The sequence below is a fragment of the Cavia porcellus genome, unplaced genomic scaffold (assembly GCF_034190915.1).
Source record: "Cavia porcellus strain 051 isolate PalLab524CR breed Dunkin Hartley unplaced genomic scaffold, mCavPor4.1 scaffold_16, whole genome shotgun sequence".
Classification (NCBI taxonomy): domain Eukaryota; kingdom Metazoa; phylum Chordata; class Mammalia; order Rodentia; family Caviidae; genus Cavia; species Cavia porcellus.
The window spans coordinates 30,617,989-30,645,820 of NW_026947499.1; the positions used below are offsets into that span (position 1 = coordinate 30,617,989).

Here is a 27,832-nt window from a genome sequence, read left to right on the forward strand (position 1 = left end):
CAAGTCTCCTGACATGAGAAACATGCAAACCATTTTTTTTTTTGCCAGAGTGTAACATCCATAGCCCCTTCCCAACAGAGTCCTCACTCCCAACTGGAAACTCATGAGCTTAACCTTTACTGTCCTCATTCATATCACCCTTCTGGTTCACTGGACTCTGACTGAAATCACCCTTTCGGCTCTGTTTAACCAGTCTAGAGCTCCTCTAGCCCACTTGTACAAACTTCCAGACAATTCAAAATCCACAATCCAGTTCCAAAATCTAAACCATCTGGTCAAGTAGTTATAGCAATAACCCTGCTTCTGAAGTATCTGTTTTCTATTAGTCAACTTTCCTGTTGCTGAGACTAAATATACAACACTCCCAATTTAAAAGGGAAAAATATTTTATTTGGTTCACAGTTTCAGAAGGTTCAGTCTATTATTGACTGGCTCCAAGACAGAACATCATGGGGTAAGGGCAGGAAAGAATAAAACTGCTCAATTCATTACAGCTGGGAAGCAGACCGGAGAACAGTACCAGAGAAGAAGGACCCAAAGACGAGATATTATTACCCCAGGTCACCTTTCCATCCTGACCCATCCTGACATACCCAAAAGTGTACTTTACTATCCCAAGGTAGCTCCCAGCAGATCAAAATGACAATAAACATCAGTATCCAAAATCTTCTTAGGGATTACTTAAGTGGTCGTGATCAGAGTGGTGGTAGAAAAATGGAAAATAAAGACCATTCATGGGATCTTGAATGAAATGAGGAAGCAGATAGATAAACTGGAATAAAGGCCATCTTTGTTACACAGTTGTAAAAACACAGAGGAATTTGTGTTCTAACATCTTCAGAGTGATGCACTAGGACATGTGGCAGATGAAATCGCTGAGCAGTAAAATGTTCAAAGTGCTGCACAGTTTCTTTCTGGCTGTTCACAGTAAAGAGAGGAGAGAAACCATTTAAAAGTGAAATTTATGAAGAAAAGGGAAGCAGAGTGGAAATACTTGGATGTGTGAAAAATAAAGTGGAGAGTAAAGAAAGATGTGGTCAAGCAACTCTGTGCTAGAAAGGTTAATACAGAGAGAAGACAGTAGGAGAAAGACCTTCAAGGTCATTTTGGAGACAAGCTAGGACCTGAAGGACAAGGTTTCCAGAGAGATGCCCACAGGACCTCAGCATGCTATTCCCTACCGACTGGGAACTCTGTTCCCTGAATTCCTGTACAGCTCCTGCACTATCCAGGCTAAGACTCAAGGAGGCCCACATGTGACTCAACCCACCCTTCTGGAAGGTACAAGCTTCTGCAGGCACACACAGTACAAGAGCTGTGGTGCCATGGTGGCCTTTGCCTGTATTTCAAAAGATGTCACATATCCTGGAGATGCAGGGAAAGACTTGTCACCGGGGCAGATGCACCGCAGAGAGCTCCTGCTAGGGCAGTGCAGAGTGTGGCCACAGCAATAGGTGGCCCCAAGACCACAGAGTGTGTGGCCATCAATGTGAAACTCCAGCCAGGGAGAGTCACAGGCACGAGACTCAACCTGTGTGAGTTCCTGGGTGATCTCGGGCCAACAAAACAATAGGACGGGGCTGCCTGATGTCCTGGGGACCCCATTACCACCTCAGTGTGACACTACACATCAAAGGAAGGCCAGACTAACCAAAACCCTTCTTCTCACAACCAAGAGCTCACTGCATTTTAAATGTCCCAGCCAAAGACAAGGATAGCAGTGATGTCTTAAGTTCTTAATTTTGCATTCCTAACATGATAGCACCAGAAACACTAAGAAAACAGATCCATTTATCTTCCCCGAGAATCCACGGGGTATGCAGATATATCCAAGCAAAGATGGACAGGTGTCCTTGAAAATAAGAAAGAATTTGAAGGACAACAAAAATGTGGAATGTGGCCAAATGGAGCCAGATGTTCTTTGTTAATTTAAAGAATGCTATCCTCAAAACCCTTTAAAATGATATTTTTTCTCCCTCTCTCTCTCTCTCTTCCCCTGCATTCTCTATCAACCACCTTCTGCTGCTATCAAAATAGCTCTCACTTTTTGAGCATTTTTTGTCAGGCACTAAGATGAATATATCAGGTTATCTCATTTAGTCTCTAAAATGTTCCTATGATGAAGTTGCCAGTATTTCTCTCATTTTGGAGTTAGGAAAACAGAAAGAGGAGCAATAATATGTGCCATGCTAATATTATGCGAAGGAAACTGTGTAACTTGGGAGTCTTATTTAACCACTTTGTTTTCCTAACTGCCAAGCCTAAGAAAGCTTGGTTCTCACAGAGAGCTGAAATCACTCCCTGAGAAGACAGAAGTGGGCCTTCGGAGATGCAGGCAGGCTTCCTCCTTGAGAAATGTAGTTCAAAACAGTATGCCAAACAGGAGCAGATGAAGCGGATGAGAGCTGTCCACTGTTGGCATAGATACAATGGACTCCATGGTCTGCCTGAAGAAGCCATGGTTGACATATGGACCATGCGCAGTCGTATTCCCTCCCCAACATAACGTATGTGCCTGTGTGTAGTGTTGAGAACAATATAATGAACAGAAAGATTTGAATCAAAATTAGAAGAAAGTTTCTAACTAAGCTGTGTCCAGTAATGTACTCTCTATCCAAGAGTCAGGATATTTCGGGGATGGGATCGTGGTGAATGTGCAGAAGAATTCTGAGATAGGATGACATTTTAATCTCTTTTAAAGCTGCAAAGCAGACTCTATGATTTTTTTTTAAGACAGTGTCTCACTATGTAATGCAGGCTGACCTTAAACTCACTTATGTAGCCCAAACTGGCCTTAAACACACAGCCTCAGCCTCCCGAGCGCTGGGATTATAGGCATGCGCCACCACACTGGCTCTACGATTTTTAAAAAAGGAGACTATGTACTTAAGAAAAAGAAAAGTGGAGCAGCTGATTACCACATCATAGCCTCGTACTAAACTTTCCATGAGGCCTGACAAAGTGACTGTACTGGATGTGAATAATTTAGATAAAATAAATAAAATAAAACCCAGGTGAAGTTACTATTGTAGGTGAGATAGTACACCAGCTGCTTGTTGTCTGTATGTTTGAGATAAGATTAGGCTAAGTATGAATAAATGAGGAGACCAGAGGGACCCCTGAAATGAAGGTGGAGGGTAGGAGGAGGAGGCCTGAGGACATGGAGCACCATGGCTCTAATATGACTGCCTTTTCAACAGGAAATGACTGTGTGGATGAGTGAAGACAAATCGTACCTGCAAGAAAGAGTACTGGTGATCATCAAAAGGGTGTTAAGATTTGCATCCAAGAAAGCCATGGAATATGTAAGTCACAGAGCTCAGTAATGCCACCTGAGTCTGAACTTCTATGGTGCTGCTTGCCACGCCTTAGGCCTTAAGGGTGCTAGATACCTGCTTGTTATTACTGTGCCGGAAGTTAGGGTATCTGGAATGGAATCAGTATCCTACCCCCAGTAGGAGTCAATCCGAGAGAGATTTCTCAAAGAATTGGTTAAGACGCACTGTCCTGCACAGAAACAGGATGAGTGTGTTAAAATCAGGTTTACAGTGACTCTCTAGACTGTCCTCTGTGGCCCACAATCAGTGTCATTTGTAACCTTATAATTTTTTCCATTTTAATCTTCCTATGTTTTTCTTTTTTCTGAGACTTTTTAAATCGTTGTTTGTTTTAAATTTATACAAGCAGTTCTCAAGAACTTTCGCTGTAAAACATTAGAGCGTAAGTCTATCTTTACTTTTTTGTTTTCACGCTGCCCCAGCCCTGTCAATGTGATGTGGTCAGCCAAGCCCCTGCTGTTTATACACCCACATGTACACACACACTCACACACATGCACACACACACACACACACACACACACACACACACACACAGACATATGGCTTTATTGCCTTGTATTTCTTTATAAAAGTCATATCATAGCTATAGATAGTTCTACAGTTAATATTTTCACTGAACGCTGATGATTTCATCTTAAAGTCTGTAGATTATTTCATTCTTTCAGACACATTATACATCCCATAGTCATTATGCATTAGCATCTGCTTAAGTACATTTCAGTTGATGAATAATAATTTGAAATTTAATTTTCTCTACTTCAAACAATAAAAATGACCATCTTTGTGAAAGTATATGAGTGTGTACTCAGAAATGCTTAGAAAGATAATGGGCAGGTCAAAAAGTGTGAGAAGTTTAGTAATGCTAACTGTCCTTCAATTTGTACTCTTGTGACTATTGTGATGCCTTCCACAACTTCACAAATATTGGGGTATTATAAGGTTCTTTAAATGTTGACTTCTATATGGAGAACAAGTAGGTGTGTACCGAGGTTTTCTGAACTTTGGCATCATTCTGCTTTCTCAGAAGCCTCACATTATGTGTATATTTGATATTACCATCTGCTTCCAACTCACCCTTCAAGGGATGTTAAAACATACTCTACTAATTGCATGTGTGGTTACTTGAGTAACTTCAGAAGTAGTTATGTATACAGGGGGTCACAAATAAGCATTTGTTATGCTGCCTTCGCATACTGCTATATCATGTATCTAGATGTTCCCCTAAAGGCTCAGATATTCAGAGCTGGTTGGATCTAGGGTGTATGATACTAAATTAGCCTGCTGATTGGTTTGGCATAGTTCTGAGTATGGATAATGGGAGGGTCCATGATGGGTGTAGATAGCACCAACCAAAACACTTGTAGCCTGGATGGAATAAAAGGGAAAGGGAGGCTTGCTGCATGTTTGCTGCCTCCTGCCTGCTGTGCCAGGGACTATTTCTCCTCTGTGATGCCCCTCTTCCATGCCACCTTGCCTTAGACCCAGCTGACTGCTAACTGAAACATCTATAAATTCTGAGCTAAAATAAACCTTTTCTTCTCTAACATTGGGTGTTGTATATTTTGTCTCAGAAATGAAACAGCTACTAAGACAATATCCATTCTCCTTGTACAAGTAGATACCAGATATATAAGACAATAAATCTAGATCAGAGAGCTAGCAGTGTAGCTCAGTGGTAGAGTACTTGCCTAGCATATGTGAGGCCCTGGCTTTAGATCTTAGCAGTGCAATGACAAAAAAGATGTAAATCAACCTTTTAAATTTTCTCTTCATTTTGCTACCAACACTTGCTCTCAAGCACCAAGCTACCTACCTAGGAAAAGTAACCATTCATGTTAGAGATAAAAGCACCCTGCAGGCCATGCCACCAGTTTTCTACAACTGCGTGGAGAGAGGCAATTGCTGTTTATAAACATGCAGGAGAAAATTGGTAAGGATATCCATAGCTCCACAGATGTGGCTTTCTCCTTGATCTTTCCTCTTTTTCTTTCCATCTCTCTTTCATTGTTCCCCTCTTTCTTTCTATCTGCATTTCCTTCTCTAATTACATTTGACCTGACCAGACATGTCTGTCAAGATAAAAGTCCTAAATATTTGAGCAGCCTATGTGTCAAACAAGTGGTCAGAAGAAATACATAAATGCTGTGGTAGTAGTTTTTACATCAGGAGCAAGTGCTTTGAATTTTTAAGAAAATGAATTTCTTTGGAAAAAGTCAGGTGAACTCCAGGAAAAAAAATCATATTTGTACTGCAACATACAGAGTCACCTAAAGTGTTTCATATGTGAAAAGGGAACATTAAAGATTTTGGAACCAGGCATGGTGGTGCATGCCTGTAATCCCAGCACTTGGAAGCCTAAGGCAGGAAAATTGACATGAGTTCACAGCCAGTCTGGACTGCATAGTGATTGAAGGCCAGGCTGAACTACACAGTGAAATACTTTCGAAGAAGATGAAGACAAAGACGAAGGCGAAGATGAAGAAGAAGACGAAGAAAAAGAAGATGATTTTGGAAACCCACGCACTACACTACTCCACAGCTGTTGCTGTGAGCCAGTGTAGCTCTCAATGTTCCCGGGGGATGGACAGTGAGAGGACGGGAAGATAAAGAAAAGAGAAAAACTGAGGTCAGGTGGAGCCCTCTCTCCTGATGGGAGAAAAGGAACTGCCCAACCACTGTATGCACTCAGGGGGAGGATGTCAACTTCAACCCTTTTGCCTAGCAACTTGTTAGCCTGGTGGGCCTCGGCCTTGTGCCTTCTTGGAGCTGGAACAGCTTGGTCATGTGGCTTGCTTTGGGCTCTCCACGTTCTCAGGGCTGGCCTTTCTTAGGTGCTAAATGTATGATCGATCTCCAGCTTCTGCTGCTCCCTATAATCTGTACCTACAAATTGCTACCTGCTTTATGGAATATAAACTAACACTAGTTGATTACTATTGTTTTCAGCACTTTTCTAGGACTGTGTCATAAATGTTACCCCTTTGTCCCCTCAGGAACTGTTACAAGGTGGCATTTGTTTGCCTTCATTTTACAGATGAGAAAATTGAAGTTCAGTAACAGAACTAGGATTTGAATACTGACTTTAAAACTCTGAGGTTTCCCCTGTAATCCTATTCTGAAAACTAGGAGATCAGATGTAGACATTCACTGTGGATTGTGCATAACAAATGAATTTTCTCTTTTGTTTCTATAGACAATTTTTAAATTTTTTTTTATAGATAAGTGTTGATGCTCCATGTGTAGGTATCCTGGCAGCAGAGCTGTCTCTTTCATATTCCCATGGTGATTTTGCAATTGTACATCAAGCAGCCCTGGCAATGTATTACCTCCTCTCCATTGCAAAACGTCAGATGGGTAAGAATGGGTCACCATCTTTTCTACAGGTCGCTACAAATCTGTCTCTAATTCTTGTATTCGTAAGTACCTGGAAGGCTCTGTGTCTATGAATTTCTAAATCCTGCCTTACCATAGCTTTGCTTCCTAGGGTTTTGGTTTTGTTTTTTTTTGAGTCTGTGTGTATGTATGTGTGTGTTTTGGTTTGGTTTGGTTTTAGTTTTTTGAGGCAGGATCTCACTATGTAGTTCAAGCTGGCCTTGAACTCACAATGTAGCCCACGCTGACCTCAAATTTGGTTTTTGTTTTTGAGGTGTTTTTTTGTTGTTTGTTTTTGTTTTGGGGGTTTTTGTTTGGTTTTTTGTTTTTGGTGCTAGGAATTGAACTCATGACCTCATGCTTGCCAGGCAGTTACGGCCACTGAGCTGTATCCCCAGCCTCTAACTTGTCATCCTCCTGTTGAGTAGTGAGATTACAGACATGTACTACCATGCCCAGTGCTCACTGTTGTTGTTTTGAGACAGTCTTGCTTTGTAACTGAGGCCTCAAACTCATTATGTAGCCTAGGCTGGCCTCAAACTCCCAGCCATCTTTCTGCCTTAGCTTCCCAAGTGCTGGGGTTACAGATGTGCACCACCATGCCTGGTTACAGCTTCACTTTCTAAAGTGTTATTTCTTAAAGTTTTTTTTTAGCACACTACTTATGTAAAAAAGTAATCAGTTATTTCTACTGCATGGGAGACAGTATTAGTAGGTAAGGCAGGGACTAGAAGAAAATACTTGCAATTACATAGCTGATAAGCTATGTCCAGAGTTTAAAAAGAACATTCAAAATTCAGTAAGAAAAGGGGCTGGGGATTTAGTTCAGCGGCATAAGTGCTTGCCTTGCAAGCAGGCAGTCGTGAGTTCGATCCCCGGTACGGATAAAAAGCAAAAAGACAAAAAAAAAAAAAAAAAAAATCAGTAAGAAAAAAGATGGCCAAACCAAAAAATCATAACTGAAGTCATTTCACCAAAGGAATGCAGGTGGCAAAGGCACATCAAATGATGTTCAACAAACTGTATAGTCTTTAAATATAAGTAAATTAAAGCTACAGTGAGACACTGTTATTAATGCATTAGAATGTCTAAAATTGAAACCATACAGTGTATTATTTAGGATATGTTACTAAGGATGTGCTATTGAAGAAGTATAGCATACACTGTGTTGCTAAGTATGTATAACAACTGCAGCTCAAATACTTCCACATTGCTGATGGAAACTAAGTTAGCACTGTCCTAAAAAGTCAAACAAAAACTACCATATTATCTATTCATTCCACTACGTGGTATGTCCCTGAGAAAATGAAGGCAAATATTCATACAAACGGGGGCTGGGGATTTAGCTCAGGGACATAAGCACCTGCCTGGCAAGTGCAAGGTTGTGAATTCGATCCCCGATACCAAAAAATAATAATAATACTCATACAAACATTTGCATTTCAATGTTTGTTGTACCTTAATGTGTAACAGCCCCAAATAGGAAACAACACAAATGTCTATCCACAGGTGAATGTATAAGGAGGTTGTGACATAGAGAGGAGTATTCATTGGTTAAAAAAAAAAGGAATGAGTTCCTGATACATACGATGATATGGGTCAATCTCAATAGCTGTGATGAGTGAAAGGGGTCAAAAAGAGCACATGATTTACGACTTCACTTACATAAGATCGGTGAACCCAACCTTGGCTGCCCTGGAGTGAGGGGGCAGGTTGGAGGAAAAGGTTTGAAGAAGTACAGGGCAGGAAGAATGCTGGGGGCAAGAGACATGTTCATGTTTTGACTGTGACAATGTGTTCAGTTGGGTGCATATAAACACAGAACTTACTGAGTTGTGTATTTTAATTGTTGTATGTCAATTAGATCTCTGTACAGCTCTTAAAAAACAAAAGTCTTTGAAACCCACCTTTATTGGAACTAAAAACATCAGTAATCTGAAGCTTTTACTGAGAATTTCTGACTTTCCTGGGATATCATTCCTCAGCTCTTTTCAAAATGTCTCTGACTTTGTACATGGTGTGGTAAAGCATGGCTGTAATCCCAGTATTTGGGAGGCTGAGGCAGGAGGATCACCAGGAATTGGAGACCAACCAGGAGAATGCATAGTGAGACCTTGTCTCAAAACAAATAAACAAACAGCCTCCAGCTTTGCTCTCTGATGAATAATTTGGCAACAGTTTTTTCTAGTGCACTGAAGTCTACTGCGTTTGATGTTTAAATGTATATGGTATCAGTGAATCCATTAAAATTATTTATGTCCTTCATGCATATTTCACATGGCTTCCTTTAAATAGTTTATAAATTCTGGCTCCGTGCCATCATGATATTTTATGCGACTAAACTATCTGAACAGTCAAACATCTGAAAACTTCAGATCTCTAGAATTGGGCAGGAAAGAGAAGTTGGAAATAGCGATGTCATTATCAAATGAAAACCTGCAACCCTTTTCCTTAGTACAGAAGACTTCCAGAAATACAAAGCTACAATGCAATATGAGTGTGGAAATTACTGCTCCCTGATTTCTGATTCTGAATTCCGACAGGCAGTCTTGAAACACGACCAAACTAAACTTGCTCAGGTATCTCGGCCTCCACGTTATCCCATGGCTTTTCTTTCACGTTATTATTCTTAGAGGCAACCTCTTTCAACATAGTTTATGTTTTTCATAAATATTTTTTCATTTTAAAAATATAGTTGAGGCGAAGGGTAAATAATATACAGAGCACTTGGTTTCCTGATTTTTATCCCTATTAATAACAACAGTGCCTATTTTTCTCAAATATAACCATTTATATTATTTAGTGGTTGTACAACACTAATGAGTAGGTGTTTCATAGTTACATTTCTTTCTGTTTCACTAAAGCTGGGGAAATTCTGATTATTTAGCAAAATTAATGGAGTCACCAATCAAGAAGCTTTTCAAAACTATAGTAATTTATTTAGCAAAAATCAAAATGATACTTTGACTTAGATTTTAATTTAAAAGAACTACAAGAGTTCAAAACATGATAATTTACAGTCAAATCTTAGTGTCAGGTGGATGATTTCTACACTGTTGTATTCCCTATGCCCATGAAACTGTTCTGAACCCTCTCTCTCCCCGAGATCGATCCACAGGCTGAGATATCATGGAGCAAGGCCCAAGCCTGCTGTCAGTGGGTGGGGAGCTCCTTCAAGTTAGCTCATTTTATGGGGTGGGAGGGTCTAGGGGCTTCTCCTAAAACTCCATATATGTCAAGTAATGTTTCTCTTCCCATACTGAAGTGGTAGAAATTGTGGGAGGTTGAGAATTTGCTGAAGCAATGATACTTCATGGTACCAGCAGGTGGAACCCAGGACCTTTGTACTGAACTGCATCCCAAGTTTTTTTTATTTTTTATTTTTTTTTTAAGATTGGGTCTCCCTAAATTGCTATATTACCTAGGCAGGCAAATTTCCAGAGTACTGGGATTGTAAGGGTGTGCCAACACATCTGGCTCAGTCCTTGTGTTCTTAGTGAAGGTAGTAAGCCAACACACACACAAAAAAAGCTTTGTAGAAGTGAGAGAACTTACTACAAAAAGGAAGTGAGCCAGAACATACACCCTCATGGGAGAGGGCAAGCAAGTGCCAAGATGGCAATTGCTCCAAATAAAGGCTCAGGCTCCATTTATCTGATTCAGTAGACCTGCAGGGAACATCATTCCCTCCTTCCACAGTCATTATTCTGTTATAAGGACAAATGGGTTTATTTTGATTCACCTTAAAGAACCAGAAAGCTGTGTAGGTGGAATATTTCCATTTAATCATTTTGAATCCTGGCACTGGATCTTTTTTTTTTTCTTTAAAAACTATAATTTTTTATTAAGACTACAGACAAATAGATCAGATATTTATGTGTGATTTATAAAAATGCAAAAAAATTTTAGTATAATGGCACTGGATCTTATCAGCATGCTCAGAGAAGGGTATGTTCTTTTGGACATAGGTTAAAACTAAAAACTTGTTTGGATTATTTATAACTAATAATTAGGAGGGAAAATCCCATCTTCTTTGCTTTTCATGTAGTCTCCTCTTGTAATCTGCTGATGTCTAATTTCCTGCCTAACATTCCCTTCAACAAGAGTTCAGACCCTAAAATCACTTAGAGCACTAGAACGCTGTGTCTTTTTGTCTACCTCCTGCTAAGGAGAAGGAGTTAAGGTCCCTACTCTTTATTTTATTTTATTTTATTGTCTTTTTGAGACAGGGTCTCTCTATGCAGTTCAGGCTGGCCTTGAGCTTACTTTGTAGCCTGGGCTGGTTTCAAACTTGCAATGATCCTCCTGCCTCAGCCTCCCGAGTGCTGGGATTACAGGCAAGAGCCACCACACCTGGCTAAGGTCCCCACTCTTGCTGACTGTCATGCCTGGAGGGTCTATCACAGAGCTCCAGGTTTATATAAAGGTGAATCTTTGGGACATTGTGCCATGTGAAGATGAATAAATTGAACACGTAACTGTAAATCTCCTCAGGTTTCTCCTCTTGTTGATTGTCAGGACTTCATCATCCTTCTCCAGTAGGTCAGTGTAGAGGCCCTGTGAGGATGACTGAGATTTGGGATGTATTGACAGCTTGATATCCTTGAGAAAGTCTCATTTGTAGGGGTTTTTTGGTCTCAATTTTGGGTGATATAAATTTAACAAAGAGGTTAAGCAGGCCAAGAATACAGCTCAGCGGCACTTGCCTGGCAAGTGCAAGGTCATGAGTTTGTCCTCAGGATATCCCCCCTCTCAGTCTATCGGTGTGAATCACCACCCAGGAGTGTCCCTGAGTATCACTGTGCAGAGTTTTTGTTGGGCTGTTCTGACCTCAGCGCATGACTAAGTCATCGAGTATTCAGCCAGACTCCTCCTCCAGCACTCTGGCTGCTGTCACGTAGCCCAAAGCCCCAACACTCAGATCCCATAGTTGCTCTTTCTGGTACAGCCAGGTCCCATTCTGAAGCCAGTTAAGTGCCTCCATGAGTTGCCATCTTAGCATAAATTCGGAAGCCACCAAGAAGAGCAAAGAGTTTCATCTTGCCTCAGCCTCAGAGAGCTTTGGGTTTTAAAGGGTATGCCACCATGCCCAGCACACTTGTTTCTGATTTAGCAAATTTATTTTCAAAAGTGAAGAAGTTTACCACAATGCTTGAACAGTTGAGTTGTTTTAAAACCATGAGAAAAAAATTAAATCATTTTTAGATTGAAATCATCTTTATACTAACACTTGTAAAAGGGACCCACATAGCCCATGAAAATTTTGTGCTGTCCACAGGCCAAAAGTCACCTTTGTCTTCTTGGTTTTAGATTCTAGGACAAATTTTATTGCCCTCCATGCTGACAGACTTTGTGTTGCATCTCCTGACGAAACTCTCAACATCTGATCAAGATACGACAATCAGAGCAGCAGTGATACTGAAACTGACTCTGAAATGCCATGCACAAAAGATCACCAGGGTAAGGTGCTTGACAAAGTACTTGACATTTCCAAAGTGCATCTATCTCTTAAGCATTTTACTTCCCCTCCCTCTTTCTGTCTTCCCTTTCCCCCGTTCCAGGTCCCCTTCCCATCTCCAGAAATTTTACCTCCATTTTCTATCCATTTATTGCTCTTAATCATTTAAATTTGGGTTCCTCATATAGGAGAAACCATGTGATATTGAACCTTTCATTCTTGCTTATTTCGCTTAGCATTATGGTCTCAGGATGTACCCATTTTCCTAAAATGACTCAAATGTTTCCTTTTTATGGCTGAGTGGTACACCATTATAAATGAATATCACATTTCTTTATCTGTTCATTTGTTGATGGGCATACAGACCGTTTTGAAAATTTAGCTGTAGTGTAGTTTTGACTTTGTTACATGTCTATTTCTTTTCACACACATTTGTCATTGTTTGTTATGTCACTTTTATAAAATGAGGTTTTTTGTGAAATATTTCAAGCATGCAGGAAATTCTAGGGACTAATTTTCTTTTTTGTTTTTTGTCTTTTTTGTTTTTATCGGTACCGGGGATCGAACTCACGACTGCTTACAAGGCAGGCACTTATGCTGCTGAGCTAAATCCCCAGCCCCTAGGGACTAATTTTTACCTGCCAACCATACTAAAGTATAATATTTTATTATATTTGATTTAGTTTTTTTTTAAATAAATGTGCTAGTAACAATAACACAGCAGAGTCATGATTAAACCTCCTGGATAGCCCTTGAGTTTCAAGGACCTTCACCTTGATGCAGGGTGACTGGTTTGTGAGACTTAGTACAGAATGAAATATGGGACTGTGCCCTCATAATGTAGGGAGAACTGTCATCGAATGGCTAAGCTTGTGAAGTTCTCTCTCTCTTTATCCTCACTCAAGTCATCAAGGACTTCTTGTTTGCCATTTAATGTCTTTATAAATAAAAAAAAGAATAATTAAAATTTTAAATTACTAGTACAGATTTGCTATCCATGTTGTATTATCTAGTGCTAGTTGTAAATGTAAATGCAAGAGCATTTAGGTGGATGTGATGGTGCACTCCTGTAGTCCTAGTACTTTGTATCGCTCAGGCAAGAGGATCATGAATTTGAGCTCAGCTTGGACAACTTAGTGATTCAGCAAGACACTTTCTCAAAATAAAAAAATAAGAAGGGCACTCATTTCAGCAGCATATATCCTAAAATTGGAACAATGCAGAGAAGATTAGCATGGCCCCTGCACAGGGATGACAGATAAATTTGTAAAGCAGTCCATATTTTTTCACAAACATGAGCTAAATAGTAATAACAACAATAATAATGATAGTGAAGAACATAGGAGAAAAGGATCCAGAGCGGGAAAGAGAATCAAGGTCTGCTGAGAACATATATTTACTCCCTATAAATGTAAACAACATATACAGTAAACATGTACTAATAAAAACAGAACATTGATGTTAAAAACATAAAAAGATAAAATTAAAAGAGCTGAGGATATAGCTCAGTGCAAAGGATCTGGGCTCAATTCCCAGTACAAATAAATAAATAAGCGCATTTAACTCACGTATACAATCGCTAAAATAATGCAACTGATATTTCATACATGTGTATGGATTTCATTCTCTCCAGAAGCAGAAAAATAGAACACTACACAAAACTAACTCAGTTGCCAGGTATGGTGGCACACGCCTGTAATCCCAGCCCTTGGGAAGCGGAGGCAAATCTGAGGCCAGCCTGAGTTACATAGTGAATCCAAAGCCAGCTTGAACCACATAGTGAAACTTCCGTCTCAAAAAAACCAAAACAAAAAACAAAAAAAGCCTGACTCAGCTGTTTTTATTTCACTTCTTGTCATTCACATATTCTGTTAAAATTGTTTACCTCATTGGTGTGCTAGGAAAGACCCCAAAGCATGATTGCTGTTTGTGTTGCTGTCATCATGTGTAAACTGTAATGAGCAGAGATTGACGCATTTGCACTGCTGCAAATGGGGAAGAACGCTTCTTGATACAGCAAGAGAAAGGGCAGAGCAGAGAGGAGGGAGCCACTCTCCTCCTTTTAAGAAGAACCTCCCCTTCCAGTAACTAACCTACTTTTGTAATAACCACATTAATCTGGGCAGGCGGGGATTCAGGAGAGGGTACTGGGAGTTCAGCCTCCTGTCCCCATCAGGGTGTGCTCCTGGGCCTGCGTCCTGTACATTGCACAGGGCTCCAAGTCAGATCCCCTCAACTTTGTTTAGGGTTCTGTGGTTGCCATCTTGAAAGTTTTAATGATTTTTTTTCTTGGGGTTTGTGTTTTATAAGCTAAGCCCATGGGACAATGGAGCTTAGAATACACTTGCAATAGTAGAGTCTTCTGTGGCTCTTGTGGCCCCCGTCATTAGAGCGCTCATGACGACTCATGCACCTGGAATTCAGTGAGGTGTCAGAAAGCTCCACCAGGACGGCCACTTAGCTGAAACAGTGATGGCACAGAAGGCCAGAGAATGATAAAATGCCATGAACCGTATGTGCCCTCCAGGCCTCAACACTTGCTTTGTGGATGAAGTTCCTGACACATGAGAGGACTGGGTGTGGGGCCCTGGCCGCCTGCCCAGATTAATGTGGTTAATCGACTTAAATGATCACCACAGCTCTCACAAACAGTGAAACTACTGAATAAAGTATATTCCTAAAAGGAGTTAAAGTCGGTTATAAGGAAAAATTGCATTTGGTTAAAAATGTCCTGAACGTCTCCTAAATTTTACAAACAACACATAGGCTTACAATCGTTAAGTAAATCTAGTGCATTAAGTCTTTCTTTGGGAATTCAAACAAACCACCCTTCCTGTAGTTGAGCACACAGTGACAGAGCTTGTTTAGAGATTTCCTACATCTAAAATAGGAGAACAACCAGGAAGGCCTAGAAGTGAAGAGGTCCTGGGAGCACCTCACACCTCAGTGATTTTTCTTTTGTTTTATTGATGTAAGACAGAGTCCATGCCGAGGTAGAATTCTCTTTGTTCAAGAGTATACAAATGGGAAAAAAATTTTTAAAAAGTTAGCGTGGGACTTGTGAGTAGAGCATGCGAGACTACAGTTCAAAGGTTCAGTGTTTCACCATTCCCTCCTTCGCCTGTCCTTGGCTCAGTACATGCGTGACTTCAAACAGTCTTTACTTTTTACAAAGTTGTTTTGGCATAAATTCTTTCATTGCTATTCTACTCAATTGTTTTGAGTTTCTTCTTAAAGGATTTGGACTAGGTATGCATTTTCTATTACTAATCTACTTCTTATATAATGAAGACTAGCCTCTTGAAACAAGTATCCCAATATCCATAACTACACAGCTTAATTCTTCATTTAAATAAGCGTTTTGCATCATGTAAGTAAATATACTTTCTGCTTGTATTTCTTGTGTATTAATTGCTATTATGCTCATACCAAGAGAGACTGGACTGTTACACCCAAGAAATGGCTTGATATCAAAGTGACCACAAAGCAGACTTGTTGACCTGCAAACTTTCTCTTTCAGGTGTCTCAGATGGTGAACACTATTCATAAGCAACTGAATGGAAATCCTTCTTACTTTGTAAAGGACGTCCTGTTGGAGGTTGTCACCTTGTTAACACAAATATCACCCAAAGGTGTCATCTTTCAGCTCGTGGACTATCCAGTCCCAGCAGACAGGTATGGCCTCCCTCACCCTTGTCATGTTTGTTCACCAGCTCACAGGCAGAGTGACATGGGCTCAAGTCTTGGGCTGTCTGGTTTCTTTTTTGAGATCTATTTTTGTGCCATATAGATGATTGTAAGACTTAGATACTGATAGAGGGAAAATGCTAGATGTCAAATACACTGAGTTCATGCTCCCCCAAGTCGAAGAATGAATTCTAAGGAACAATGGAGGTTAAGAGTAGGAAAATTTATCGAAGAAAAGAATGCAGAATAGGAATAGCTCCTGAGAGACAGGAGGGGTCCTGAATGAGCCTGCTTCTCAAAGGAGGTTTTGTAGAGCAAAATCATGAGTCGAGTACAACATGGGTCAAAATTATGATCAACCAATAAGACTGCAAGTAATCACTTAGGTCATATTGATCGAGTTATAGCAAGGACATATGGATGACATCATTAACCTTGGATGGTAATCTAGTTTTAGCTTTGTCTTTAGTTTTGTCTCCCCCGCGCCTTGGTACCAGGGATCAAACTCATGACCTCACGCTTGCCAGGTAGGTGCCTATGCCACTGAGTTAAATCCCCAGCTCCAGTCTTAGTTGTCAAAGGCTTTTAGTCTTAGTCTTAGTCATGTAAGAGAGGATAGCTGCCCCTAACGAGACAATTGGGAACTCTCAAAACGGTGATACCAATAATTGCAAACCTTCATTCATCCTTTAGGAAAGTATGTAAATCTAGCCATTGTAACTTTAATCTTCTTCAGGTGTACCTCCAGCCACAGTTTCCATGTATTCTCATCTTCTGCACTGACTTCTGAGGGCCCAGCCCTGTCCAACTGCCTACAACATTTCTACCTAACTTAGCTGTTTATAATAACACAATCACAAATGCTATTCATGCTTTGGCTAATAACTAGCACATAGTGGGCCCTCAAGACATGATCAGTGTCATCTTTAACTGAGGCTTTTGATTATGTTCTGTTGCATATCCTCCAGGAACAAACCTGTCCTCAAAGTGAGAATAGATTTTTTTTCCCATTTGGTGAATTTACTCTTTTTTTCTAAAGGAAAACAAAATCCACACATAGAGTGGTTTCTTTTCTTGTTTATTAAGAGTAGACATAAAAGATTTCTATCCACCAATAAAAAGTGAGACATTAAAAATTGCCAAATATAATTGGAAGTCTCCTGTCCCTTGATTGTTCATCTGAAATTCGTGGTCCAGGATCATAAGAAATATTTACCAAAAAAATGCTAATGTGAGCCAGTGGAACAGTATGACTCTAATGGATACAGTGCATTAGAACTTCAAAAACCACATCCCTCTACTTCTTGCTCATGTACTGGGAAGATATAACTTCCTATGCAACAGTGCTTGCCACAGGACAGCCAATATTCAGAAGAGAGCCTGAGTGTGGTGGTGCATATCTGTAATCCCAGTACTTGGGAGGCTGAGGCAAGAGGGTTGCCAGGAGTTCAAGGCCAGCCTGGGCTACACAGTGAGTTCAAGGCCAGCCAGAACTGCATAATGAGGACTTGTTTCAAAAAACAAACAAAAAAAGTTAGACAGAAGGGAGACTTGATAGGATGAAAATCAATCAGGTTTTATTCCAAATGGCCAGGCTCTTATCCTAATAATCATTTCAAAGAATTCAGAATACAAAGAGTCTTTCTGGGCAGGACAACAGGGCAATAGACTGTGTTCCGAGTTGATTATCCAACCTCTGGAGAGTCATCTTTGTCACTCAAGGGATGTTTTCCTTTCTTTTAGTTAGAAAATCCCTGTGATTACAGATGGTTTTTCCTCTCCTTGGCAAATCCTGTAATCCTTTAGATTAACACCTTATTCTTATGCAAATTAAACATTACTCTTCTTTTGATTAGAAAACAGGATAAGCAAGACCTTCTAGCCCTCATTTTGATGTTATTTGAAAAACACCAGGGAGGCAGGGGTATGGGGAGGTGTATTGTGGAACTTGCCTGTAATCCCAGCACTGGCTCACAAGGCCGAGGCCCAGTTTGAGGCCAGCCTGGACTACAAAGTAAATTCGATGTCATCCTGAACTACATAGTGACATCCTGTCTCAAGGAGGGGGCTGGGAGCCAAGATTTGGAGTTTAAGCTAAACTACAGAAAAGAATGGAAAATCTGACCAGCCACAGGAAGTGAGAAAATGAGACCCAGCAAATGAAACTTGGTGTCCACGTGGTTCTCAGCATGAGTCCTGCAGGAAGGACTAGCTGGGTACTAGGTTCTACAGAGCTGGGTATATCCATGTTCTGAAGGACAAAGCACTCCTGTTAGGAGCCCAACTACAAAAAGACTGAATGGTGGATCAGTGTGGTTTCATAAGACATCAAGATTCTACTGACACCAAGATGTGAAGCAGTTTAAAATGATCAATAGTCAGTCTACTCACGAAGTGAAGCGTGGCCATGTGGGAAAGGAAGGAGGGGACCAGAAATCCTTACATCAGAGCTCCAAGCACCTGGTGTTACTCATTAAACATGTGGCCTTTGGCAATATGCTGTATGCCTCGGAGCTCAGGTTTTCTTTTGTTGTTGTTTATTTAGGTTTTATATAAATTTATCTGTATATTGATGATTAATTCATATTCACATATCAATCTTTAAATATATCACTATTCCTGGACAAGCAGGCTCGCCTGGTGGAGGAGCAGAGTACAACATGCAGAAAATTGACCAGTTTTTGACATTTAGTTAGATATAAATTTAAATCTCAGCAAGAAATGAACTCACAGACTTTCAGACTGTATTTACCACATGCTGTCACTGAAAATCTTGGTCTGTTTTTTTCATTTGTTTGTTTGGGGTACTAGGGATCAAACTCACAACCTCGTGCTTGCCAGACAGGTTCTTGTGCAGCTCAGCTAGATCCTCGGTCCCTATTTTTAAATCCCCAGCCCCTGTTTCTCTGTTTTTGAGGCTAAGACACTTAGGAAATCATTTGTACATGAGGATCTCAGCTCATTTTGGACTTGTCTGTACTGTTTTTGCTCTATTAAAAATAAGATACATGTCACTGTGTTTAGAATGGTCTATAAAAATGTGATCCGTGGCGTGGGGCTGGGGATTTAGCTCAGAGCATAAGCGCCTGCCTTGCAAGTGCGCGGTCTTGAGTTCAGTCCTCGGTACCGATAAAAAATAAATGTGATCCATGTCACTGAAGTAGAGAATGATCAACTTAGACTCTGCTTGAGTTCACAGCACTTTGTGTTTTGCAGGGCTCTGATGATGATGTGGCAGGCAGTGGGCATCAAGCCACAAGTTGCCCCGCAAGTGCTGAAAGCAATCCTCTTGGTGTTGAAAGACAAGCCTTGGGAAGTGGTGGACAGCCTGCAGGAAGAGAAATACTTCGTTCTGGATACCACCAACATGATGCCTCTGGCGGTGATGACCACAATGAGTGTTTCTTCCCAGTGTTGTTTTCCTCCCTTGCTGATCCTATTTGTGCAGACTTAGTCTTTCCCCTACATAGTTTGCCCTCATCTGTCCACTCATTCAGCACAAACCTGTTGTGTGCCACGCCCTGACCATAGGGCTTACATTCTGCTAAGAGACAGAGACGAGAAAGACATGTGTGTGTCAGATGTCAAAAGAAATCTAAGACAGTGTGGAGGGAAAGAAACTGACAGGGATGGTATAGGTGTCTTGGTTGGGTGTCCAGCCTCCCTGATGAGGTGACATCTAATCGGACACCTGCATCAGGCGAGAGTGATCCTTGGATATACCCAAGAGACAGGAAGGAGACCAAAAGCCCCGTGGGAAGGGAGGTCAGTGAAGGCATGTGGCCTGCAGAACAGGTAAGCTGAGCAAGGGAAAAGTAGAAGCCATGACGCCAACGAGGCAGTGGCTAGCTGTCTTATACAGTTTTATAGAGTGTGAAGGCCTAATTTCACTTCTGTCCATCATTATGTGTCTCCCAAAGACCCAAATCATCATGCCTAGCAGTAAATTCAGGTCTTACAGAAATATAATAGAACAACCTGGTAGGGTGGAGCACACTACAATTCCTCACTCAGGAGGCTGACGCAGGAGGATTGGTGAGACTTCCAGGTCAGCCTGCACTACAAAAAAAGACCCTGTCTCCAAAAAAAGAAAAAGCAGTCAGTATACCAAAGGATCTGTGGACAGCCTGGCCCTCCTCCCCTCCCCTTACCTGCCCTACTTCCCTGGATCCTTTGAGAACAGAAAGGGCTATTCTTCATGTCCACTTATGAAGGGAAACTTAGGATGTATATCCTCTTGGGGACCAGGTTGTTTCTCCCTGGTCTGGCAGCCAGGGACATTCAGTTGTGCTCTGGAAGGAAACACCTTGCCTGAGAGCGCTTTGCATGGTTCTGGAGCACAGCTGGCTTAGTAACTCAATGAGAGAATATGTGAGGAAGGTTACAGGGTCCCAGTCTTCCTTTCCTTGGTAAGAGTGGGTTTACAGGGATAAGCTTCCCTCTTTAATACCCTTTTCCTTCCCTTGCAGGCATCCCAGGCCCTGTGCATACTTTTGCCTATAAAGTCATATAAGCAAACAGTGGCCCAGTTTTTTCCTGAACTCTTGGTAGCCCTCATGCTTCAACTCCTCCACATCCATCAGCTGAGAGTGCAGACAAAGGACAGGCCTCTGTGAGAGCACTGGTTAATTCAGATCCCGTGTGAGAGGAGCCGCTCCTTTGCGTTCATGTGGGGTTTGTGCACTCCTGGGTGTGGTGCATTCAAACATAATGTTCTGTCTTCTGAAAGACAGATGTCTTCAGAAAACTAACCATCCCGAGGACCTGGATGTCACATAGCATGTCCCTTGTGTGTGTACACAGCATAGAATGAACCACAACTATAAAACATTGTTCATTCTTTTTTTTTCATCAGCCGTAAAATGTGTAACATTGTTCATTCTTACTATGTTCCCTGTCCCATCTATAAAGGAGGAGCGTTAGGTCACAAACCACACTCTCTCTCTGACGGCAACCTCCCAAAGCTATTGTACATATAAATCAAGGTGCACAAATGTGTGTTGGGGACTCAAAAGCTGTTTCATGGTTGAGAATGGGATGTGAGGACTTACAACATGAGTCCTCTGTCCTTATGGGGAAAAGTTTAGGATTCCCTTTTGCCCAAGAGAACAAGTTGCTTGCGCTGCCCTCCAGAAGACACTCAATGCAACTGTCAGCTAATTGCCTTGCCTGATGTGGACATTGAAGCCTGACAGAGCTCTAAAACATGGTTTTATTAAGATACAGAATCTACTCCTCATGCTTTAAGAAGATATATATACACGTAATCACTCTGAGTAGAGGAGAACATGTCCTATGCATTAAAGGCATTCTTTGAAAGAAAACTGACACCTTTTGCAAGTTACTATTTTTTGAAATCTATTGCAAATAAGCTAATAAATTAGTAATGTACTCTGTGATTAATCCTAGCTTTTATGAGCTATAATTTTAATTTTTAAAAAATCTTTAATTTAACCACCTGTCCCATGTACTACTAATCAAGGGAGATGAAAGCTTTTGGTCATCTCCTCACTCTGGAATATCCCATTTCTCAAAATCGGTACTGTAGAAAGCATATGTACTTGGGTATGTGAAAGTCATTGTCCCAGGATGATGCTCTTTTTTGGGTCCTTACAGCTACGCCCAGGAGGCACTGAGACTTCTGCTAAATTGTTCTGGACTGCAAAAGGTGGATATTACTCTAAAGAAAAGTTTCTACTGGAGTCAAGCTTCCCTCACATATGCTTACTATGAAGGGGTCCATCTCATTGTCAGGTAAGAAAGAGGGCTCTGGGTGAGATTCTTGGTCTCTCCATCTTCCCTCAAGTAAGACCCCCAGGAACACAGGATCTATTTCAATTTTTAAATGTCTTAATTATTTAAATTACCATTTGATTTCTACACCTTCACATATTTAAAGAGGTTTTGTTTTGTTGAACCCATGACCTCGTGCTTGTCAGGCAGGCATTTAAGGCCCTTCAAGAGGCTTTATTGAGGGCTGGGGATTTAGCTTAGCAGCATAAGTGCTTGCCTGGCAAATATGAGGTTGTGAGTTTGATCCCTGGTACCCCCCCCCCAAAAAAAGAGGTTTCATTTGAGAATATTTCCCCAATATTTTCCTTCCCTGTTACTTGATGACCTAATTACTCTCATACTATAGAACACATTTGTCTTCTTGATACAGGACTCAAGGTGAATCTGGATTTCTTCCCTTCTAGAATTTAGCTGACATCAGATAGTTCTGCAGCCTTGTTTAAAAGAGTCCCAGTAAAGACCTGTGTTCAATGAACCAAACAAATTCAGGGAGCTAGAGAAAAAAGAATTTTATGTTTTCTTTTACCGGAAATGGGAGTTTTTTCACTTGTCCTTTAATGAATAGCAAGCTTCTCCAATTGTAGGGATCAAATTTTCTGATTAAGAATTAAGATATAAACCTGGCATGATGGCAGGCATGTAATCCTGTAATCCCAGCACTCGGGAAGCTGAGGCAGGATTGTTGCCAGTTCAAGACCAGCCTGGGCTCAAAGACCAGCCTGAACTACACAGTGACATCCCATCTCAAAAAAGGCAAAAAAAAATTAAGATACAATGACTTGTCAGCATGACATACTGTTACATTGTAACTTTATGGTTCATGGGTTCCTGGTGCTTCTAAAAATGGCATTTTTCTGAGTGTGGTGGTACACACCTATAATCTTAGCACTCGGGAGGCTGAAGGAGGAAAATCACTGTGAGTTCGAGGCCAAACTGTGTTACACAGGGAGTTGAAGGCCAGCCAGGACATACAAGACCCTGTCTCAAAAACAAAACAAAAAAGTCATCTCATTTGTACTTGTGTTTCCTAAACACATCTCACTGTGTAAAAGTGTGTGCATCTGCATGCCACAAGTGGTCACTAGCTCAGTGTCCACTCTGTACTTGGGACCTTCAGATCTTCTTAACCAAAGTTTGATCTATAAAGCAGCAAAGCCCCATCCAGGGGTTGATTAAGAGCATGGTGTTAGGGCTGGGGATTTAGCTCAGTGGCATAAGTGCCTGCCTTGCAAGCAGGAAGTCATGAGTTTGATCCCTGGTAGGGATATTAAAGCTCTTGAAGTCCCTCCTGAAGCCTTGAAATGGAAATTTTGCCACATCATCCTTCCCAATTGCACTTTGCCAATCTGATTCAGGTCTGTGTCGGGACAGCTCTGAGCCTGACCTCTGTGTGTGTGTGTGTGTGTGTGTGTATGTGTGTGTGTGTGTGTGCACGCGCGCGTGATGTAATGAATCAGCCCTCACAGCCTCTTGTAAGTTTTTTGTGGTACTTAGTCCCAGACTCTCTTTGTCATTGTATTACTCACAAGAGGAATGAGATCAAACTGCAAAGGTGACCTGCATAGATAGCTATTGCAAGTTGACCTTTAGCTATTTACTACTTCTCCGTCTGGTCAAGGATTGATGGGAGATTGTACCCAAATAGGACCTTTGGCTGTGTGGGAAGGGATGTAAGACACAGGAAAGGGAAGTGACACTAAGGAAAGAAATGTGGGCAGAGGTCCAGGTATATATAATCCCCCAAAGATGGAGTAGAATTCATGGTGAGGCTGTCGTTTACCTTGGATTAGGAAATACTAGGAATATCTTCTTTTTTTATTCTGGGAGGTGAAAACTATGAGGCTAGTGTTCATCTTTTTTTTTTTTTAGAGCTAAGAATTAAACCTTGAACCTAGGGCCTTCACACTGAGATATGTCCCCATATATGTATTTTTAAAATTTTTTTTAAATTTTGAGACAAGGTCTCACTAAGCTGTCAAGCTAGGTTTGAACTTGCAGTGCTCTTGCCTGAGGCACCCAGAGTGTTGGAATTACAGGCGTGCACCATCACGCCCGGGTTATCTCTGCATCATCATCAGTGTTTGCTGACACAGCGCATGTTTTCTTCTTTGCTAATTCAGTGCCTCCTTCTCCTTTACAGAACTCTCTGTGATTATAACTTCCCACAGTTTCTAGAAACCTTGTATTATCTCCACAAGGTCTTAGTGCAAGGCCCTAGGAGGCCAGAAGAGCATATCATCATAGTAATATTCTTCATCAAAGTAAGTTTTAATAGGAAACTATGAATAACACAACTGTCATTTTCTTTTCTTACCTAAGTTTAACACTCTAGCATCTTGTCTCCCCTTCAGAATATCTGTTTTGACCAAAGTTTAAAAGAGAATGAAAAGATACCTGAGGATGGGGAGGGAGTAATGGGATGAGTTACACCTGGATTATGGGAGAGATGCCCCTTTAGTTTGCTGTAGAAGTTGGCTTTTTTCTTCTAGAGAGTGTGGATTTGCACAAACATTATTTTTATAGTGTCAATTCATATATTTTGCATGTCTGCTAAAGCATAGCAAGGGTAACTGGGTTTTCCAAAGGTAGTAAGTGACATCTGGGCCTACATGATAATTCACTCTTTTAGGAATAAATAGGAACTGTCCAAACAACTGGATAAAATTAAGATGTGGAGGCATAATAATTTGAATATAAATAGTAAATTACATACTATAATGTCATAGTGAAATCAAGCATATTGAGGAAGTCCTTTGGTTTATAAAACAAGGTTGCATAAATTGAAATTATCTAATTCAAATGAAATTATCTAATTCAAATTTTTCTATAAAAGTCATATTGTAGAGGTGTGATGCCCAACATTTTTTTTAAAAATATGAAATGATTTCAAACAATATAGCAAAATAGTTTATTAAAGTTCTTACACACTAAATGGTGTACCTCTAAAGTTTTCCGAAGTGTGTGTGAGTCAACTTAACACCTCACTTTCTCCAACGGGCTTAATCTTTTTGCCTCTCATTAGTTTTATTTTGTAACTCAATATTTTCATTGTAGTCACATTTAAGTAACTATTAAATAGTCCTAAAGTGGACAGAAATCAAGTCGCCTATAAAATGATATATTCAAAAGTAATTTACAGCTGGGTGTGGTGGCTCACACCTGTAATCCCAGCACTCGGGGGGCTGAGGCAGGAGGATCATTGCGAGTTCGAGACCAGCCTAGGCTACAAAGTGAGCTCAAGGCCAGCCTGAACTGCACAGCGAGACCCTGTCTCAAAAAGACAAAAAAAAAAAAAAAAAAAAAAGTAATTTACAAACTAAATAAGATTTATATTGGCATCATCAATGATAGTTTAAAGAGGGTCATTTAGTTTCCAATGATGTAAAGAAACTATCAAAACAAGAACAAAGCAAAGCATCTTTTCCTTATCTGAGTGCTGTGTGCCCCACCTCTGCGTGCCCAAGGTTATATGCAGGAATGCATGTAAGTACTTGGGAGGTTTGTGTGACTCGGAATACAGTCCCAACTTCCATGACGGACAGAAACTGTGCCCTTTGGCCTGACTCCACTCATTAACTGGCTTTGTTTTGTTTTGTTTTGTCAGATTCTGGATAAGTTCTTCAAGGACCCACTTCCAGAATTATTTTTGATCTTCCTCAGAAACTGGATCAGTGATTCCAACCCTGAAATTAGCATATTAAGCCTTCAGAAAATCACCAGCATGGCCCCAGTTATCAATAAGGTATATGGGTGGAATTTGTGTCTGGCAGCACTTTTGAAGTCATAACCTGCATTTTAATATTGCTCGGTGTCTTTATAATAAAACATTGGTTTTTCTTTAGTTTCTATATAGTCAAAACCATCTCATGTTTTTGTGGTAAGAAAACTGTTGAATGGAGAGGATGTAAGCCACTGTAGTGGCTTCATTATCTTTCTTATAATTTTTTCCATAAAGTCATTTATTGTATTCAGAATTCACTTATTATCATGGCCCTACATAAACACTTTCCTTACAGACCAAACCAAGAGTAAATGAGTTTATTTCCCAGCCACCATACACAGCGTACTCATCGATTCCCATCTCCACAGCCCGGCTCTAGTCTTTTTCCTTTGCTCATAGCACTTCTCCCTGTCACCAGTTCAAGCTCACATTTTTCTCTTTCTTCAGTAATGATTCCTAGGGGACTCACTCCTTCAGAGCCATGCCAATTTATTTGTTATATTTTATATTGATGACCTTCTTGACCACCAGTATCAACATCAGCTGGACACCTAGACCTGCAGCTGTTGGCCCACTGCCCCCAGAGTCAGGGGTTCTGTACTGGAGCCCACTAGTCTGTGTTTTAAAAGGTCCTCAGGTGACTCTAATGCCAATTCAAGTCAAGAATCAACATCTTACATCATTTCTTTCTGAATCATGTGATTACTTTCTATTTTTCCAAATCGATTAAATATAATCACATCACTACATTGTGTTATTGTTGCTTGGGGTTTCTTAAATTTGTTTTGTTTTGCTTTTTTGAGACAAGGTCTTACTTTGTAGTGCAGGCTGGCCTCAAATTCACTAGGAAGCACAGGTGGGTATCAAACTCTTGGCGATCCTCCCACTTCAGCCTCCCAAGTGCCCTGCCACACCTGGCTACCTCTATTGAATTCCAAATTCCAAAATATCTTGCACAATGCTGCAATTTTAGACACTCCATAAATCATTGCTGATTTAATGATAATTCCCTGCCTCTCCCTTGAGCATAGTCTCTGAGACCTGAAAGCCTGTCCGTAGATCTCATTTTACACTGAAATAGACCTCACCTATGGCTCTTTTGCCTTAAGTGAGTCATACAAGTCCTGGGATTATTAGTAGTGTACAGTCTTTCAGGAAGCAGTAAGTGATTTATTGCTTTGTCCAGTGGTCTTTCCAATGCTGTTAACAACTGGAAGGGAGATTCTGTGTCCAGGACGGCTACAAGCGAGAGAGAAGTATTGGGGTGACCTGGACTGAGGTTTTGCTACTGAGCAGCCAGACACACGTAGCCACCAGCACTGAGAGAGGCCTGAACTCCGTTTTATCTCCTTAAAGCTACTATATTGGCAAATAATGAGTGATGTGAACGCAAGACTGAGTGGGCACCCGTGTGCCGGCTCCTCAGGGGTGTGAGGCCTGAGCACAGCCCTAGGACTGAGGCCATGCAGGGGCAGGGCACCTCCATAGCACTTCCTTCCATCAGTCCATCTTTGGCTACACGACTGGTTAGAGAGATCTGAAACCTTCAAAAGGGCATGAACTTCTTGCTAAAGTGAACACCCTTCTGCCATGTGGAAAAAGAAATACATGCAAAATTCATTTGTGACATGGACTTCAACTGGCAGGCTCAGGTCTTGTTGGCATTTCAAGGAACTGTGGGAGACCACTGAGTCGTGCTCTTCTGAGAAATGAAGCCCTTGCCTCAATCCTTTCCTGACCTCTCCTTCATCTCTGTTCACTGAGACATGCAGAGCTGACTATATTAAAACAAGTGTTCCCTTAACTGGGTAAAAAAAAAAAACGTGATCAAATCTGACTGAGATGCCAACTTACCTCATTGCACCACACGGGGAAGAATTGACCCCTGCTGAGGCTGGAATAGGGGCTTGAGCAGGAGGCTGTGTGAGATCTCTTAGCTGAGGCCATGGGATTCAATAAGAATTACACCTCCCTGGCAGTAAAGGTGCCAGCCTTGCATACATCAAACTATTCAGTGCATGGCTAATTGGAGAGCCTTTATGCCTGGTACCATTGCTCTGTTTCTCCTTACAGTCAATCCCTGCAAAGTTTTTTTTCCCTAGCACTCTGCCAAGACCCCCACTCACCTCCCTGATCGATACCAATAAAAGTCATAAGTTTTTGGACTCATGACCTTTTGTTCCACAGACAACGTTGGCCATCCCAGAGCACCTCATCTGCACAATTTTCCCTTTGTCTTTACTTGCGTCCATGTGCCATATTGCTGGGTGGGAGACCTGAACCTCCACAGGGGTTTGGGTAAGGAACAACAGAAACCTCTTTAGTTCACCTCCTTGAGGATGGATGCCTCCTTACACACTGCCAACTCCTCTCTTCACCAGGACCTGCAGCCAGCAGCTGAGACTACAGTCCTTCAATGGGCACTTGGACTCTGGAGCCACCACTAGATCCAGTGGCATG

The 27,832-nt window shown here is 41.1% G+C and overlaps 1 protein-coding gene and 1 non-coding gene across 2 annotated transcripts in view; both read left to right on the forward strand.

Annotated features, from left to right (window-relative positions):
- Mroh9 (maestro heat like repeat family member 9) overlaps positions 1–27,832 on the forward strand; it is a 66,636-nt gene that overhangs the window by 18,017 nt on the left and 20,787 nt on the right. The window contains exons 6-15 of the mRNA XM_063227068.1: positions 3,201–3,305; positions 6,560–6,695; positions 9,174–9,292; positions 12,024–12,173; positions 15,692–15,846; positions 19,075–19,240; positions 20,328–20,470; positions 21,475–21,612; positions 23,792–23,912; positions 25,256–25,393. Coding sequence (XP_063083138.1) covers positions 3,201–3,305; positions 6,560–6,695; positions 9,174–9,292; positions 12,024–12,173; positions 15,692–15,846; positions 19,075–19,240; positions 20,328–20,470; positions 21,475–21,612; positions 23,792–23,912; positions 25,256–25,393 — 1,371 coding nt within the window. The remainder of the gene's footprint in view (positions 1–3,200; positions 3,306–6,559; positions 6,696–9,173; positions 9,293–12,023; positions 12,174–15,691; positions 15,847–19,074; positions 19,241–20,327; positions 20,471–21,474; positions 21,613–23,791; positions 23,913–25,255; positions 25,394–27,832) is intronic.
- On the forward strand, positions 13,351–13,457 carry LOC111754063 (U6 spliceosomal RNA). Its single transcript, XR_002788791.1, has one exon. It is a non-coding gene; the product is annotated as a U6 spliceosomal RNA (small nuclear RNA).